This window comes from Cherax quadricarinatus, chromosome 19 (genome assembly GCF_038502225.1).
Source record: "Cherax quadricarinatus isolate ZL_2023a chromosome 19, ASM3850222v1, whole genome shotgun sequence".
In the NCBI taxonomy this organism is placed as follows: Eukaryota; Metazoa; Arthropoda; class Malacostraca; order Decapoda; family Parastacidae; genus Cherax; species Cherax quadricarinatus.
Window position 1 is genome coordinate 44,062,085 of NC_091310.1, and position 17,067 is coordinate 44,079,151.

The 17,067-nt window shown below is 39.2% G+C and overlaps 1 protein-coding gene across 3 annotated transcripts in view; it reads right to left on the reverse strand.

Annotated features, from left to right (window-relative positions):
• nej (nejire) overlaps positions 1–17,067 on the reverse strand; it is a 465,387-nt gene that overhangs the window by 294,934 nt on the left and 153,386 nt on the right. For all 3 annotated transcript variants that reach the window (XM_070086767.1, XM_070086766.1, XM_070086768.1), the window contains one exon: positions 7,159–7,276. In XM_070086767.1, coding sequence (XP_069942868.1) covers positions 7,159–7,276 — 118 coding nt within the window. The remainder of the gene's footprint in view (positions 1–7,158; positions 7,277–17,067) is intronic.

Here is a 17,067-nt window from a genome sequence, read left to right on the forward strand (position 1 = left end):
ACTCAAGGAAAAAGATCTTGGGGTGAGTATAACACCAGGCATATCTCCTGAAGCGCACATCAACCAAATAACTGCTGCAGCATATGGGCGCCTGGCAAACCTCAGAACAGCATTCCGACATCTTAATAAGGAATCATTCAGGACCCTGTACACCGTGTACGTTAGGCCCATATTGGAGTATGCGGCACCAGTTTGGAACCCACACCTAGCCAAGCACGTGAAGAAACTAGAGAAAGTGCAAAGGTTTGCAACAAGACTAGTCCCAGAGCTAAGAGGTATGTCCTACGAGGAGAGGTTAAGGGAAATCAACCTGACGACACAGGAGGACAGGAGAGATAGGGGGGACATGATAACGACATACAAAATACTGAGAGGAATTGACAAGGTGGACAAAGACAGGATGTTCCAGAGATTGGACACAGTAACAAGGGGACACAGTTGGAAGCTGAAGACACAGATGAATCACAGGGATGTTAGGAAGTATTTCTTCAGCCACAGAGTAGTCAGTAAGTGGAATAGTTTGGGAAGCGATGTAGTGGAGGCAGGATCCATACATAGCTTTAAGCAGAGGTATGATAAAGCTCACGGCTCAGGGAGAGTGACCTAGTAGTGATCAGTGAAGAGGCGGGGCCAGGAGCTCGGACTCGACCCCCGCAACCTCAACTAGGTGAGTTCAACTAGGTGAGTACACACACACACACACCCACCCCTCTGGGTTTTCTTCTATTTTCTTTCTAGTTCTTGTTCTTGTTTATTTCCTCTTACCTCCATGGGGAAGTGGAATAGAATTCTTCCTCGGTAAGACATGCGTGCTGTAAGAGGCGACTAAAATGCCAGGAGCACATGGCTAGTAACCCCTTCTCCTGTATATATTACCAAATTTAAAATGAGAAACTTTCATTTTTCTTTTTGGGCCACCCTGCCTTGGTGGGATATGGCTGGTTTGTTGAAAAAAAAAAAACTTAACACCTTTTGCAACATCAGCTTCCTTGATTTGTTCTTTCTTTGCCAGGATAGCAATGGTCGACTTGTTTTTCCCATACATCCTGGCAAGCTCAACAAGTTTCACACCACTCTCATACTTCTGTATTATTTCCTTCTACACATCTATGGTGTTTCTCACTTTCTTTACCACAGGGGTATCACTAGCAAGATTCTTTGGGCCCATGGTAGCTTATTTCACAGTCCCACAAGCACTAAACACAATGAATTAATCGTAAAATGTTTGAATGAGACCGCAGGTTAGTGTTCACTCAAGCATCAACAAAACCAGACTGGTTCACAGCGCCTGCGCAGGGACATGGACAGAGTGGGCTGGTGGACAGGTCCGGTGCCTGGCAGTTCGAAAAAAGGGGCGAGTTTGATAATGGGGACAAAGTTGGTTCTAAAAAAGTGGTCGATTTTCAAAGAGTTCGATAAGTGATACGTTCAAAATTTGAAGTTCCACTGTACCTACTTGGTAATCAACAAACTTTATTTTTAACACACCGGCCATCTCTTACTGAGATAAGTTGACCTGAAAAAGAAATGCGTTCACCACCACTTATACCATCACCGTCTCGCCAGAAGCATGCTGAGAGTACAGATCAGATGTCTCTCCAAACTGTAATATACCTAGCACATCTTAAGATAAACAGGCAAACTTTATGGCATGGAAAGATACCAGTCACCATCAAAGAAAGGACAGAACCACAAGATGTATTGAAACTTCTTAACCCTTTCAAGGTTGGAACCCCGGATATGAGGATTGCTTTCATAGCAGAATTTAACCCCTCAAGGGTCCTCAGATAAGCTGTGAGTGGTAAATTTAGGCATAGATATGATATAATGGGTCTATGCAAAAAGTTTGCAATGCATAAAAAAAAATCCTGCAGCAAGCAGTGAAGAAAAAACTGCAACCGTGTTTTTGTCTTAAAACAGAAACTTTGCATTGTATTTTTGTATGGTTTTCATGGTTGTATTCACACAGTTTCTAGGTCTCATTTGATAGAATGGAAGATATATTATAGAAACAGAGATGATTTTGATTCGTTTTAGGACTGAAAATAGCAAAAAAATCAGCTCAAAATAGCAGAAATGTTCGATTTTTGCCGATATTCAAGAGTAAACAAGTCACATCATGTGTCCAATACATAACTGGAGGGTCTAATATCAGTTCAAGAATACCCTGATGTTATTTATACAGTTATTACAATATTGTATAAGAGTAAATTTTTTGTTTTTTGGTGTGAATAAAAATCCTTTGTAAATAAAAAATCAAAATGAAATTCATAATTAATGAACAGAAAGAATGTTATTTTAGTGCCAGAATAGCTGCATTTTTATTCTGGACCCTATTTTGAAATTGGATTATGAAATGTGTGAAATTAGGAAAATTACCCATTTTTTGTCACTTTACTGGGCAGATGAAATAGTTGATTGGAGAGTTTCATGTGCTCAGTCGATAAAATGGAAGACACACTAGTGAAATAGCTAATAATTTGGTCAACTGGAAAAACATAATAGAACTCAACTTGGGCAAAACTGTTGATGCATAAATATCGCTAACATAGCAAAGTTCACGAAAGTGTAATTTTCCAACAAATTTTGTACTTTTTGTTTTATTACCTCTAGAAAAAGATTCTCTAGCAATTCGCATGAAAAAAAATTAAAATTCTTGGACCCTTTGAACAGTTTTTAGATTGGGGGCCTGGAACCTCGAGGAGTTAAAAAAGTAAATTTCTTATGAAATAAGATAATCTTTTTCTGGAGGTAATGAAACCAAAAGTACAAAATTAAATGGAAAACTTACGAAATTATGCTCGCAAAGTTAGCAATCTTGACAATATTTACGCATTCATGATTTCGCCAACCTTTGAGCCCCATTTTCAGCAAATTCCATCGTTCCAGTCAACCAAGCTCATAGCTATTTCGCTAGTATTCCTTCTATTCTATAGAATACAAGTAAGAGAGAGGTTAAAGTGTATAAACTAAGGGAGGAGGAAGTTCGGGTGAGATATAAGCAATTATTGGAAGAAAGGTGGGCTGGTGCAGGTATGAGTAGTGGGGGGTTGAAGAGGGTTGGATTAATTTTAAAAATGCAGTACTAGAATGTAGGGCAGAAGTTTGTAGCTATAGAAGGGTGGGTGCAGGAGGAAAGAGGAGTGATTGGTGGAATGATCAAGTAAAGGGTGTGATAAAAGAGAAAAAGGTAGTTTATGAGATCTTTTAACAAAGCAGAAGTGTTATAAGAAGAGCAGAGTACATGGAGAGTAATAGAAAGATGAAGAGAGTGATGAGAGAGTGCAAAAGGAGAGCAGATGATAGAGTGGGAGAGGCACTGTCAAGAAATTTTAATGAAAATAAGAAAAAATTTTGGATTTAGTTAAACAAGTTAAGAAAGCCTAGAGAACGAATGAATTTGTCACTTAAAAACAGAGTAGGGAAGTTAGTAGATGGGGAGATGGAGTTATTGGTAGATGGCGGGAATATTTTTAAGAACTTTTAATGTCGACGAAGAAAGGGAGGCGGTAATTTCACGCATTGGCCAGGGAGGTATACCATCTTTTAGGAGTGAAAAAGAGCAGGATGTGAGGGAGGGGGAGGTGCATGAGCCATTACATGGGAGTAAAGCAGCTGGAACTGACAGGATCATGATAGAAATGTTAAAAGCAGGGGGGAGATATAATAGTGTTAGAGTGGTTGGTATTTTTGTTTAATAAATGTATGAAAGAGGGGGAGGTACCTAGGGATTGGCAGAGAACATGTATAGTTCCTTTATATAAAGGGAAGGGGGACAAAAGAGATTGTAAAAATTAAAGAGGAATTAGTTTACTGAGTATACCAGGAAAAGCGTATGATAGGGTTATTATTGAAAGAATTAGAGTTAAGACAGAATGTAGAATTGTGGATGAGCAAGGAGGTTTTAGAGTGGGTAGGGGATGTGTAGATCATTGAAGCATATATGTGAACAGTATTTACATAATGGAAGGGAAGTTTTTATTGTATTCATGGATTTAGAAAAGGCATATGATAGAGTGGATAGGGGAGCAATGTGGCAGAGGTTGCAAGTATATGGAATAGGTGGTAAGTTACTAAATGCTGTAAAGAGTTTTTATGAGGATAGTGAGGCTCAGGTTAGGGTGTGTAGAAGAGAGGGAGAATACTTCCCAGTAAAAGTAGGTCTTAGACAGGGATGTGTAATGTCACCATTGTTGTTTAATATTTATAGATGGGGTTGTAAAAGAAGTAAATGCTAGGGTGTTCGGGAGAGGGGTTAGATTAAATTATGGGGAATCAAATACAAAATAGGAAGTGACACAGTTACTTTTTGCTGAGAGGGAGAATACTTCCCAGTAAAAGTAGGTCTTAGACAGGGATGTGTAATGTCACCATTGTTGTTTAATATTTATAGATGGGGTTGTAAAAGAAGTAAATGCTAGGGTGTTCGGGAGAGGGGTTAGATTAAATTATGGGGAATCAAATACAAAATAGGAAGTGACACAGTTACTTTTTGCTGAGAGGGAGAATACTTCCAAGTAAAAGTAGGTCTTAGACAGGGATGTGTAATGTCACCAATGTTGTTTAATATTTATAGATGGTTGTAAAAGAAGTAAATGCTAGGGTGTTCGGGAGAGGGGTTAGATTAAATTATGGGGAATCAAATACAAAATAGGAAGTGACACAGTTACTTTTTGCTAATGATACTATGCTTATGGGAGATTCTAAAGAAAAATTGCAAAGGTTAGTGGACAAGTTTGGGTGTGTGTGTAAAGGTAGAAAGTTGAAAGTGAACATAGAAAGAGAGTAAGGTGATGAGAGTATCAAATGATTTAGATAAAGAAAAATTGGATATCAAATTGGAGAGTAGTAGTATGGAAGAAGTGAATGTTTTCAGATATTAGGGAGTTGATGTGTCAGTGATGGATTTATGAAGGATGAGGCTAATCATAGAATTGATGAAGGAAAAAAAGTGAGTGGTGCATTGAGATATATGTGCAGACAAAAAACATTATCTATGGAGGCAAAGAAGGGAATGCATGAAAGTATAGTGGTACCACTCTTATATGGGTGTGAAGCGTGGGTCGTAAATGCTGCAGTGAGGAGACGGTTGGAGGCACTGGAGATGTCCCGACTAAGGGCAATCTGTGGTATAAATATTATGCAGAAAATTCGGGGTGTGGAAATTAGGAGGTGTGGAGTTAATAAAAGTATTAGTCAGAGGGCTGAAAAGGGGTTGTTGAGGTGGTTTGGCCATTTAGAGAGAATGGATCAAAGTAGAATGACAAGGAGAGCATATACATCTGTAGGTGAAGGAAAGAAGGGTAGGGGTCGTCCTCAAAAAGGTTGGGGGGAGGGGGTAAAGGAGGTTTTGTGCGCGAGGGGCTTGGACTTCCAGCAAGCATGTGTGAGGGTGTTAGATAGGAGTGAATGGAGATGAACGGCATTTGGGACCTGACGAGCTGTTGGAGTGTGAGCAGGGTAATATTTAGTGAAGGGATTCAGGAAAACTGGTTATTTTTATATAGCCGGACTTGACTCCTAGAAATGGGAAATACAATGCCTGCACTTTAAAGGAGGGGTTTGAGATGTTGGCAGTTTGGAGGGATATGTTGTGTATGTTTATACGTATATGTTTCTAAACTGTTGTATTCTGAGCACCTCTGCAAAAACAGTGATTATGTGTCAATGAGGTGAAAGTGTTTAATGCTGATCAAAGTATTTTCTTTTTGGGGATTTTTTTTTTTCTTTCTTTTTGGGTCACCCTGCCTCAGTGGGAGATGGCCGACTTATTAGAAGAAGAAGAAGAAGAAGAAGAAGAAGAAGAAGAAGAAGAAGAAGAAGAAGAAGAAGAAGAAGAAGAAGAAGAAGAAGAAGAAGAAGAAGAAGAAGAAGAAGAAGAAGAAGAAGAAGAAGAAGAAGAAGAAGAAGAAGAAGAAGAAGAAGAAGAAGAAGAAGAAGAAGAAGAAGAAGAAGAAGAAGAAGAAGAAGAAGAAGAAGAAGAAGAAGAAGAAGAAGAAGAAGAAGAAGAAGAAGAAGAAGAAGAAGAAGAAGAAGAAGAAGAAGAAGAAGAAGAAGAAGAAGAAGAAGAAGAAGAAGAAGAAGAAGAAGAAGAAGAAGAAGAAGAAGAAGAAGAAGAAGAAGAAGAAGAAGAAGAAGAAGAAGAAGAAGAAGAAGAAGAAGAAGAAGAAGAAGAAGAAGAAGAAGAAGAAGAAGAAGAAGAAGAAGAAGAAGAAGAAGAAGAAGAAGAAGAAGAAGAAGACGAAACTGCAATTTACCTATTTCAACTACCCAATAAAGTGATCAGAAACTGATAATTAGGCCCATTTCATACAAAAATTTAAAAAATTGCAATTTAAAAATAGGGTCTAGAATTACTAATGTAGACATTCCTGACACTTAAAAAAACATTTCCTATGTTTATTAGTTAAGTCCAAGCCATCTCCTATATTACACTTGCTTTCCATTTTAATTTTGATTCACACACACAAAAAAAAAAACATTGACTGTTATGCAGACTGCTGAATTACTGTAATAATTGTATAAACAATGCCAGGGCATTCTTGAATATTTATTAGACCGACAAATTGCACACTACTGGTCAAGCAACCTAATTTGTGTACCATGGAATATAGGCAAAAATCAAACATTTCTGCTACTTGAGCTCAATTTCAAACTACTTTCATTCCTAAAACCAATCAAAATCATCTCTTATTTTCATAATATATCATCCATTCTATCAAATGAGACCAAGAACCCAAGAATACAACCATAAAAAATACACTGCAGTCGATATTTTGAAAAAAAACACGGTGAGTGTTTTTTTCCATTATGCAACACGTGTTGCAGGATATTTTCTATATGATGCACACTTATTGCATAGACCCACTGACAAACTGTTGGAGTGTGAGCAGGGTAATATTTTGTGAAGGGATTCAGGGAAACCGGTTAGTCGAACTTAAATCATGGAGGTGGGAAGTACAATGCATGCACTTTAAAAGAGAGTTTTGGGACATTTGCTGTTTAGAGTGACATCTAAACTGTCACATCTGTGCGCCTCTGCAAAGGCAGAGATAGTGTGAACGATTGTGAAAGTGTTTCTTTTTCTGGGTCACCCTGCTTAGGTGAAATGTCTAGCGAGTTGAAAAAAAAAAAATTATATACATGCACATCTCTTACCCTTGAATTTGCCATTTCAAACATGTCCCCCTCAACTTTTCTGGCATAGGCAACAAGATTCTGCATTCTCTTATCAAGCATCGCTTGGGGGTCTGGAGTTGGGAAGATGGCTTGAACACTGCAACAAAGATGAAACACATTAGGCAACGACCACAATATAGCATAATTATTCTAGGTGTCATTACAGAACCTGTAACTTAATTAAGAACATATAGTAATATGCCTTAAATATATGTAAGTAATAAAGAAAATAGTTAAACAGGCTTTGAAGATTATAAAGATTAATACTGTAATAGTTTAAGGCAGAACAGAGGTATGGGAAAGAAATTTGTCTTCACTAAAAATTTTGAAAATAATACCACTTTTGAAATTTAACGCTGCAGCGAGGAAGTGCTGGAGACAGTGGAGATGTCCTGTCTAAGGAAATGTGTGGTATAAATATTATGCAGAGAATTCGTAGTGTGGAAATTAGGAAGAGGTGTGCAGGCTATTGAGATGGCTTGGTCATAGAGAGAGAATGGAACAAAGCAGAACAGCCTGGAGAGTGCATAAATCTGTAGGGGAAGGAAAGCATGGTAGGGTTCGGCCCCAAAAAGGTTGGAGGGAGGGGGTAAAGGAGGTTTTGTGGGCGAAGAGCTTGGACTTCCAGCAAGCGTGCATGAGCAAGTTAGAAGACATATATTTGAAGTTGTCAGTCTCTCAGCCTGGAGACGAGTTCTGTTCCATAGTCTGAAACAATGTAAGATCAAGCGACAGTGTGGAGACTTATACTACCGTAACTGTCGGACAGTATGCAAGTCTCCGCACTGTTGCTTGATCTTCATATTGTTTCAGACTACGGAACAGAACTCTTCTCCAGGCTGAGGGACTGAACCTCAAATCTACGTCTTCAAGGGTGATGGACTGATTACATCGTCTTCACATCTCTACTGCACCTGCCTACTTTCTGTACTAACTGAAGAAGCATACTGTGTAGGTGAAACGCTTCAGATTAAAGATGTCTAACTGTTGACTAGTGTCATACTTACCAACCTGTCGGAATTGTATACCATTTTGATATTCTCAAAATATGACATGGCATGTTATGAAAGTAGTTTGTTAGCAAATGTATTGGTGGATAAAAGGTTCATGAGTAGACTTCAGGATGTGCATGTTTTTAGAGGGGCAACTGATATATTGGATCATCATTTAGTTGTACCTACAGTTAGTATAAGAGGTAGATGGGGGCAAAAGGAAAATGGCAACAGCTAGTAGGAAGAGGTGAAAGATTATAAACTAAGGGAGGAGGAAATTAGGGTGAGATATAAGCAACTATTGACAGAAATGTGTGCATGTGTGAGAATAGGTAATGTGGCTATAGGAGGGTGGGTACAAAAGGAAAGAGGAGTGACTGGTGGAATGATGAGGTAAAGGGTGCGATAAGAGAAAAGGGTAGCTAATGAAAGGTTTTTACAAAGCAGAGGTGATATAAGAAGGGCAGAGTATATGAAGAGTAAAAGAAAGGTGAAAAGAGTGGTGAGGAAGTGCAAATGGAGAGCAAATGATAGAGTGGGTGAGGCAATGTCAACAAATTTTGCTGAGAATAAGAATGCGAGGGTCTTGGCAAGAGGCGTGGAGTTAAAAGATAAAGAATCAAACACAAGTGGGAGTTGTCACAGTTGCTCTTTGCTGATGATATTGTGCTCTTGGGAGATTCTGAAAAGAAGTTGCAGAGGATGGTGGATGAATTTGGAAGGGTGTGTAAAAGAAAATTAAAAGTGAATATAGGAAAGAGTAAGGTTATGAGGATAACAAAAAGATTAGGTGATGAAAGACTGGATATCAGATTGGAGGGAGAGAGTATGGAGGAGGTGAATGTATTCAGATATTTGGGAGTGGACACGTCACCAGAAGGGTCGATGAAAGATGGGGTGAATCATGCAACTGATGAGGGAAAAAGGGTGAGCGGTGCACTTAGGAGTCTGTGGAGAGGAAGAACTTTGTCCTTGGAAGCAAAGAGGCGAATGTTTGAGAGTATAGTTTTACCAATGCTCTTATATGGGTGTGAAGTATGGGTGATATACATTGCAGCAAGGAGAAGGCTGGAGGCAGTGGAGACGTCATGTCTGAGGGCAATGTGTGGTGTGAATATATTGCACAGAATTCGTAGTTTGGAGGTTAGGACGAGATGCGGGATTGCCAAAACTGTTGTCTTGAGGGTTGAGGAAGGGCTGTTGAGGTGGTTTGGACATGTAGAGAGAATGGAACGAGACAGAATGACATCAAGTGTATAAATATGTAGTGGAGGGAAGGCAGGGTAGGGGTTGGCCTTGGAAAGGTTGGAGGGAGGGGCTAAAGGAGGTTTTGTGTGCAAGTGGCTTGGATTTCCAGCAAGTATGTTACGGAGGGAGTAGTAGGTAAATTTGGGGTGCCAGGGGTAAATGTAAATGGGGAGCCTTTAATTGAGCTATGTGTAGAAAGAGATTTGGTAATAAGTAATACATATTTTATGAAAAAGAGGATAAATAAATATACAAGGCATGATGTAGCACGTAATGAAAGTAGTTTAATAGATTATGTATTGGTGGATAAAAGGTTGATGGGTAGGCTCCAGGATGTACATGTTTATAGAGGGGCAACTGATATATCGGATCATTATTTAGTTGTAGCTACAGTTAGAGTAAGAGGTAGATGGGAAAAGAGGAAGGTGGCAACAACAAGTAAGAGGGAGGTGAAAGTGTATAAACTAAGGGAGGAGGAAGTTCGGGTGACATATAAGCGACTATTGGCAGAAAGGTGGGCTAGTGCAAAGATGAGTAGTGGGGGGGTTGAAGAGGGTTGGAATAGTTTTAAAAATGCAGTATTAGAATGTGGGGCAGAAGTTTGTGGTTATAGGAGGGTGGGGGCAGGAGGAAAGAGGAGTGATTGGTGTAATGATGAAGTAAAGGGTAGTGATAAAAGAGAAAAAGGTAGCTTCTGAGAGGTTTTTACAAAGCAGAAGCGTTATAAGAAGAGCAGAGTATATGGAGAGTTAAAGAAAGATAAAGAGAGTGGTGAGAGAGTGCAAAAGGAGAGCAGATGATAGAGTGGGAGAGGCACTGTCAAGAAATTTTAATGAAAATAAGAAAAAATTTTGGAGCGAGTTAAACAGGTTAAGAAAGCCTAGGAAAAGTATGGATTTGTCAGTTAAAAACAGAGTAGGGGAGTCAGTAGATGGGGAGATGGAGGTATTAGGTAGATGGCGAGAATATTTTGAGGAACTTTTAAATGTTGAGAAAGAAAGAGAGGCAGTAATTTCATGCACTGGTCAGGGAGGTATACCATCTTTTAGGAGTGAAGAAGAGCAGAATGTAAGTGTGGGGGAGGTACGTGAGGCATTACACAGAATGAAAGGGGGTAAAGCAGCTCGAACTGATGGGATCATGACAGAAATGTTAAAAGCAGGGGGGGATATAGTGTTGGAGTGGTTGGTACTTTTGTTTAATAAATGTATGAAAGAGGGGAAGGTACCTAGGGATTGGCGGAGAGCATGTATAGTCCCTTCATATAAAGGGAAAGGGGACAAAAGAGACTAAAAATTATAGAGGAATAAGTTTACTGAGTATACCAGGAAAAGTGTACGGTAGGGTTATAATTGAAAGAATTAGAGGTAAGACAGAATGTAGGATTGTGGATGACCAAGGAGGTTTCAGAGTGGGTAGGGGATTTGTAGATCAAGTGTTTACATTGAAGCATATACGTGAACAGTATTTAGATAAAGGTAGGGAAGTTTTTATTGCATTTATGGATTTAGAAAAGGCATATGATAGAGTGGATAGAGGAGCAATGTGGCAGATGTTGCAAGTATATGGAATAGGTGGTAAGTTATTAAATGCTGTAAAGAGTTTTTATGAGGATAGTGAGGCTCAGGTTAGGGTGTGTAGAAGAGAGGGAGACTACTTCCCGGTAAAAGTAGGTCTTAGACAGGGATGTGTAATGTCACCATGGTTGTTTAATATATTTATAGATGGGGTTGTAAAAGAAGTAAATGCTAGGGTGTTCGGGAGAGGGGTGGGATTAAATTTTGGGAAATCAAATTCAATATAAGAATTGACACAGTTACTTTTTGCTGATGATACTGTGCTTATGGGAGATTCTAAAGAAAAATTGCAAAGGTTAGTGGATGAGTTTGGGAATGTGTGTAAAGGTAGAAAGTTGAAAGTGAACATAGAAAAGAGTAAGGTGATGAGGGTATCAAATGATTTAGAAAAGAAAAATTGGATATCAAATTGGGGAGGAGGAGTATGGAAGAAGTGAATGTTTTCAGATACTTGGGAGTTGACGTGTCGGAGGATGGATTTATGAAGGATGAGGTTAATCATAGAATTGATGAGGGAAAAAAGGTGAGTGGTGCGTTGAGGTATATGTGGAGTCAAAAAATGTTATCTATGGAGGCAAAGAAGGGAATGTATGAAAGTATAGTAGTACCAACACTCTTATATGGGTGTGAAGCTTGGGTGGTAAATGCAGCAGCGAGGAGACGGTTGGAGGCAGTGGAGATGTCCTGTTTAAGGGCAATGTGTGGTGTAAATATTATGCAGAAAATTCAGAGTGTGGAAATTAGGAAAAGATGTGGAGTTAAAACAAGTATTAGTAAGAGGGCAGAAGAGGGGTTGTTGAGGTGGTTTGGTCATTAGAGAGAATGGATCAAAGTAGAATGACGGGGGTAGGGGTCGTCCTCGAAAGGGTTGGAGAGAGGGGGTAAAGGAGGTTTTGTGGGCAAGGGGCTTGGACTTCCAGCAAGCCTGCGTGAGCGTGTTAGATAGGAGTGAATGGAGACGAATGGTACTTGGGACCTGGCGATCTGTTGGAGTGTGAGCAGGGTAATATTTAGTGAAGGGATTCAGGGAAACCGGTTATTTTCATATAGTCGGACCTGAGTCCTGGAAATGGGAAGTACAATTCCTGCACTTTAAAGGAGGGGTTTAGGATATTGGCAGTTTGGAGGGATATGTTGTGTATCTTTATATGTGTATGCTTCTAAACTGTTGTATTCTGAGCACCTCTGCAAAAACAGTGATAATGTGTGAGTGTGGTGAAAGTGTTGAATGATGATGAAGTATTTTCTTTTTGGGGATTTTCTTTCTTTTTTGGGTCACCCTGCCTCGGTGGGAGACGGCCGACTTGTTGAAAAAAAAAAAATGCACGAGCGTATTTGATATGAGTGAAAGGAGACAAACAGTTTTTAATACATGATGTACTGTTGGAGTGTGAGCAAAGCAACATTTATGAAAGGATTCAGGGAAACTGGCAAGCCGGGCTTGAGTCCTGAAGATGGGACGTACAGTGTCTGCACTCTGAAGGAGGGGTGTTAATGTTGCAGTTTTATAAATGGTAGTGTAAAGCACCTCTGGTAAGACAGTGACAGAGTGAATGACGATGAAAATTTTTCTTTTTTGGGCCACCCTGCCTTGGTGGGACTCGGCCAATGTGTTAATGAAAAAAAAAAATGAGAAAAAACTTTATGAGTGAGATAAACAGGTTAAGAAAGCCTAGGGAACAAATGGATTTGTCAGTTAAAAACAGAGTAAAGAAGTTAGTAGATGGGGAGCTGGAGGTATTGGGAAAATGGCAGGAATATTTTGAGGAACTTTTAGATGTTGTAGAAGAAAAGAAGGCAGTACAGTAAGGCCCCGCATTACGCATTCTGCTAATATGACCAAAATTTGCTATACAGTGAGCAGTCTTTCAAATACAGTGCACCCCACCTGGTTTGTTTACATTCTTGGTTAGCACATCTCTCTATTATGTTTGTAAATTTTCCAAAATTTCAAGTGTTTTAAAGTTATTGCATATTTTATATGTATTCTGATAATTATATTTGTGTACCTGTACCTAAATGTATTTCCACAGTGTGCTGGCATGTAGGTATACATTAAAATCACCTAGTCTCTCTCTACTCTCGAAGACACCATGTTAATAATAATAATAACCTCTTGGGCGCATTAAATGTCATATATTACATTAATATAGACATTTCCATCAATCCATATTTTTTTTTTTTCAAAATTATATAATAAATGCTGTAAAGTTTTTATGAGGATAGTGAGGCTCAGGTTAGGGCATGTAGAAGAGAGGGAGATTACTTCAGGGTAAAAGTAGGTCTTAGACAGGGATGTGTAATGTCACCATGCTTGTTAAATATATTTATAGAAGGGGTTGTAAAAGAAGTAAATGCTAGGGTGTTGGGGAGAGGGGTGGGATTAAATTATGGGGAATCAAATACAAAATGGGAGTTGATGCAGTTACTTTTTGCTGATTATACTGTGCTTATGGGTGATTCTAAAGAAAAGTTGCAAAGGTTAGTGAACAATTTTGGGAGGGTGTGTAAAGGTAGAAAGTTGAAAGTGAATATAGATAAGAGTAAGGTGATGATGAAGGTATCAAATGATTTAGATGAAAAATTGGATATCACATAGGAGAGGAGTATGGAAGAACTGAATCTTTTCAGATATTTGGTAGTTGATATGTCAGTGGATGGGTTTATGAAGGATGAGATTAACCATAGAACTGATGAGAGAAAAAAGGTGAGTGGTGCGATGAGGTATATGTGGAGACAAAAAAAACATTATGAATGGAGGCAAAGAAGGAAATGTATGAAAGTATAGTGGTACCAACACTCTTACATGGGGGTGAAATTTGGGTTGCAAATGCTGCAGCGAGGAGGCGGTTGGAGGCAGTGGAGATGTCCCTTCTAAAGGCAATGTGTGGTGTAAATATTATGCAGAAAATTTGAAATGTAGAAACCAGGAGAAGGTGTGGAGTTAATAAAAGTATTATAAGAGGGCTGAAGAGGCGTTGTTGAGGTGGTTTGGTCACCCTACCTTGGTGGCAGAGGGCCGACTTGTTAAAAAAAAAATTGGTAAATAGTATAGTTTATTATATTATTTCAGGTCACTTTTTATATATATATTTTTTTTAACAAGTCGGCTGTCTCCCACCGAGGCAGGGTGACCCAAAAAAAGAAAGAAAATCCCCAAAAAGAAAATACTTTCATCATCATTCAACACTTTCACCACACTCACACAATCACTGTTTTTGCAGAGGTGCTCAGAACACAACAGCTTAGAAGCATATACCTATAAAGATACACAACATATCCCTCCAAACTGATAATATCCCGAAACCCTCCTTTAGAGTGCAGGCATTGTACTTCCCATTTCCAGGACTCAAGTCCAGCTATATAAAAATAACCGGTTTCCCTGAATCCCTTCACTAAATATTACCCTGCTCACACTCCAACAGATTGGCAGGTCCCAAATAGCATTCGTCTCCATTCACTCCTATATAACACGCTCACGCAGGCTTGCTGGAAGTCCAAGCCCCTCGCCCACAAAACCTCCTTTACCCCCTCCCTCCAACCTTTTCGAGGACGTCCCCTACCCCACCTTCCTTCCCCTACAGATGTATACGCTCTCCATGTCATTCTACCTTGATTCATTCTCTCTAAATTTAGACCAAACCACCTCAACAAACCCTCTTCAGCCCTCTGACTAATACTTTTATTAACTCCACACCTCCTAATTTCCACACTCCGAATTTTCTGCATAATATTTACACCACACATTGCCATTAAACAGGACATCTCCACTGCCTCCAGCCGCCTCCTCGTTGCTGCATTCACAACCCATATAAGAGTGTTGGTACTACTATACTTTCATATATTCCCTTCTTTGCCTCCAGAGATAAAGTTTTTTGTCTCCACATATACCTCAACGCACCACTCACCTTTTTTCCCTTATCAATTCTATGATTAACCTCATCCTTCATAAATCCACCCGCTGACACGTCAACTCCCAAGTATCTGATGACATTCACTTCTTCCATACTCCTCCTCCTCCCCAATTTGATATCCAATTTTTCTTTATCTAAATCATTTGATACCCCCATCACCTTACTTTTTTTTATGTTCACTTTCAGCTTTCTACCTTTACACACACTCCCAAACTCATCTACTAACCTTTGCAATTTTTCTTTAGAATCTCCCATGAGCACAGTATCATCAGCAAAAAGCAACTGTGTCAATTCCCATTTTGTATTTGATCCCCCACAATTTAATCCCACCCCTCTCCCAAACACCCTAGCATTTACTTCTTTTACAACCCCATCTATAAATATATTAAACAACCATGGTGACTTTACATGCCCCTGTCTAAGACCTACTTTTACCAGGAAGTAGTCTCCCTCTCTTCTACACACCCTAACCTGAGCCTCAATATCCTCATAAAAACTCTTTACGTCATTTAGTAACTTACCACCTATTCCATATATACTTGCAAGATCTGCCATATTGCTCCCCTATCCACTCTATCATATGCATTTTCTTAATCCATAAATTAAATAAAAACTTCCCTACCTTTATATAAATACTGTTCACATATATGCCTCAATGTAAACACTTGATCTACACATCCCCTACCCACTCTGAAACCTCCTGGCTCATCCGCAATCCTACATTCTGTCTTACCTCTAATTCTTTCAATTATAACCCTACTGTACACTTTTCCTGGTATACTCAGTAAACTTATTCCTCTATAATTTTTACAATCTCTTTTGTCCCCTTTCCCTTTATATAAAGGGACTATACATGCTCTCTGCCAATCCCTAGGTACCTTCCCCTCTTTCATACATTCATTAAACAAAAATACTGACCACTCCAACTACATCCCCCCCTGCTTTTAGCATTTCTGTCATGATCCCATCAGTTCGAGCTGCTTTACCCCCTTTTGTTCTACATAATGCCTCACGCACCTCCCTCACACTCACATCCTGTTCTTCACACCTAAAAGATGGTATACCTCCCTGTCCAGTGCATGAAATTACAACTTCCCTTTCTTCGTCAACATTTAAAAGTTCCTCAAAATATTCTCTCCATCTACCCAAAACCTCCATCTCCCCATCTACTAACTCCCCTATTCTGTTTTTAACTGACAAATCCATTCGTTCACAAGGCTTTCTTAACTTGTTTAACTCACTCCAAAATTTTTTCTTGTTTTCATCAAAATTCCCTGACAGTGCCTTGACCACTATCATCTGCTCTCCTTTTGCACTCTCTCACCACTCTCTTCACCTTTCTTTTACTCTCCATATACTCTACTCTTCTTATAACACTTCTGCTTTGTAAAAACCTCTCATAAGCTAACTTTTTCTCTTTTATCACACCCTTTACTTCATCATTCCACCAATCACTCCTCATTCCTCCTTCACCCACTCTCCTATAACCACAAACTTCTGCCCCACATTTTAATACTGTGTTTTTAAAACTATTCCAACCCTTTTCAAGCCCCTCACTACTCATACTTGCAGCAGCCCACCTTTCTGCCAATAGTCGCTTATATCTCACCCGAACTTCCTCCTCCCTTAGTTTATACACTTTTACCTCCCTCTTGCTTGTTGTTGCCACCTTCCTCTTTTCCCACCTACCTCATACTCTAACTGTAACTACAACTAAATAATGATCCAATATATCAGTTGCCCCTCTATAAATGTGTACATCCTGGAGCCTACACATCAACCTTTTATCCACCAATACATAATCTAACGAACTACTTTCATTACATGCTATATCATACCTTGTATATTTATTTATCCTCTTCTTCATAAAATATGTATTACTTAGTACCAAACCTCTTTCTATACATAGCTCAATTAAAGGCTCCCCATTTACATTTACCCCTGGCACCCCAAAATTACCTACTACTCCCTCTACAACATTTTTGCCCACTTCAGCATTGAAATCCCCAACCACCATTACTCTCACATTTGGTTCAAAACTCCCCACGCATTCACTCAACATTTCCCAATCTCTCTATCTCTCCTCTACACTTCTCTCTTCTCCATGTGCAAATATGCTTACTATAACCCACTTTTCACATCCAACCTTTATTTTAC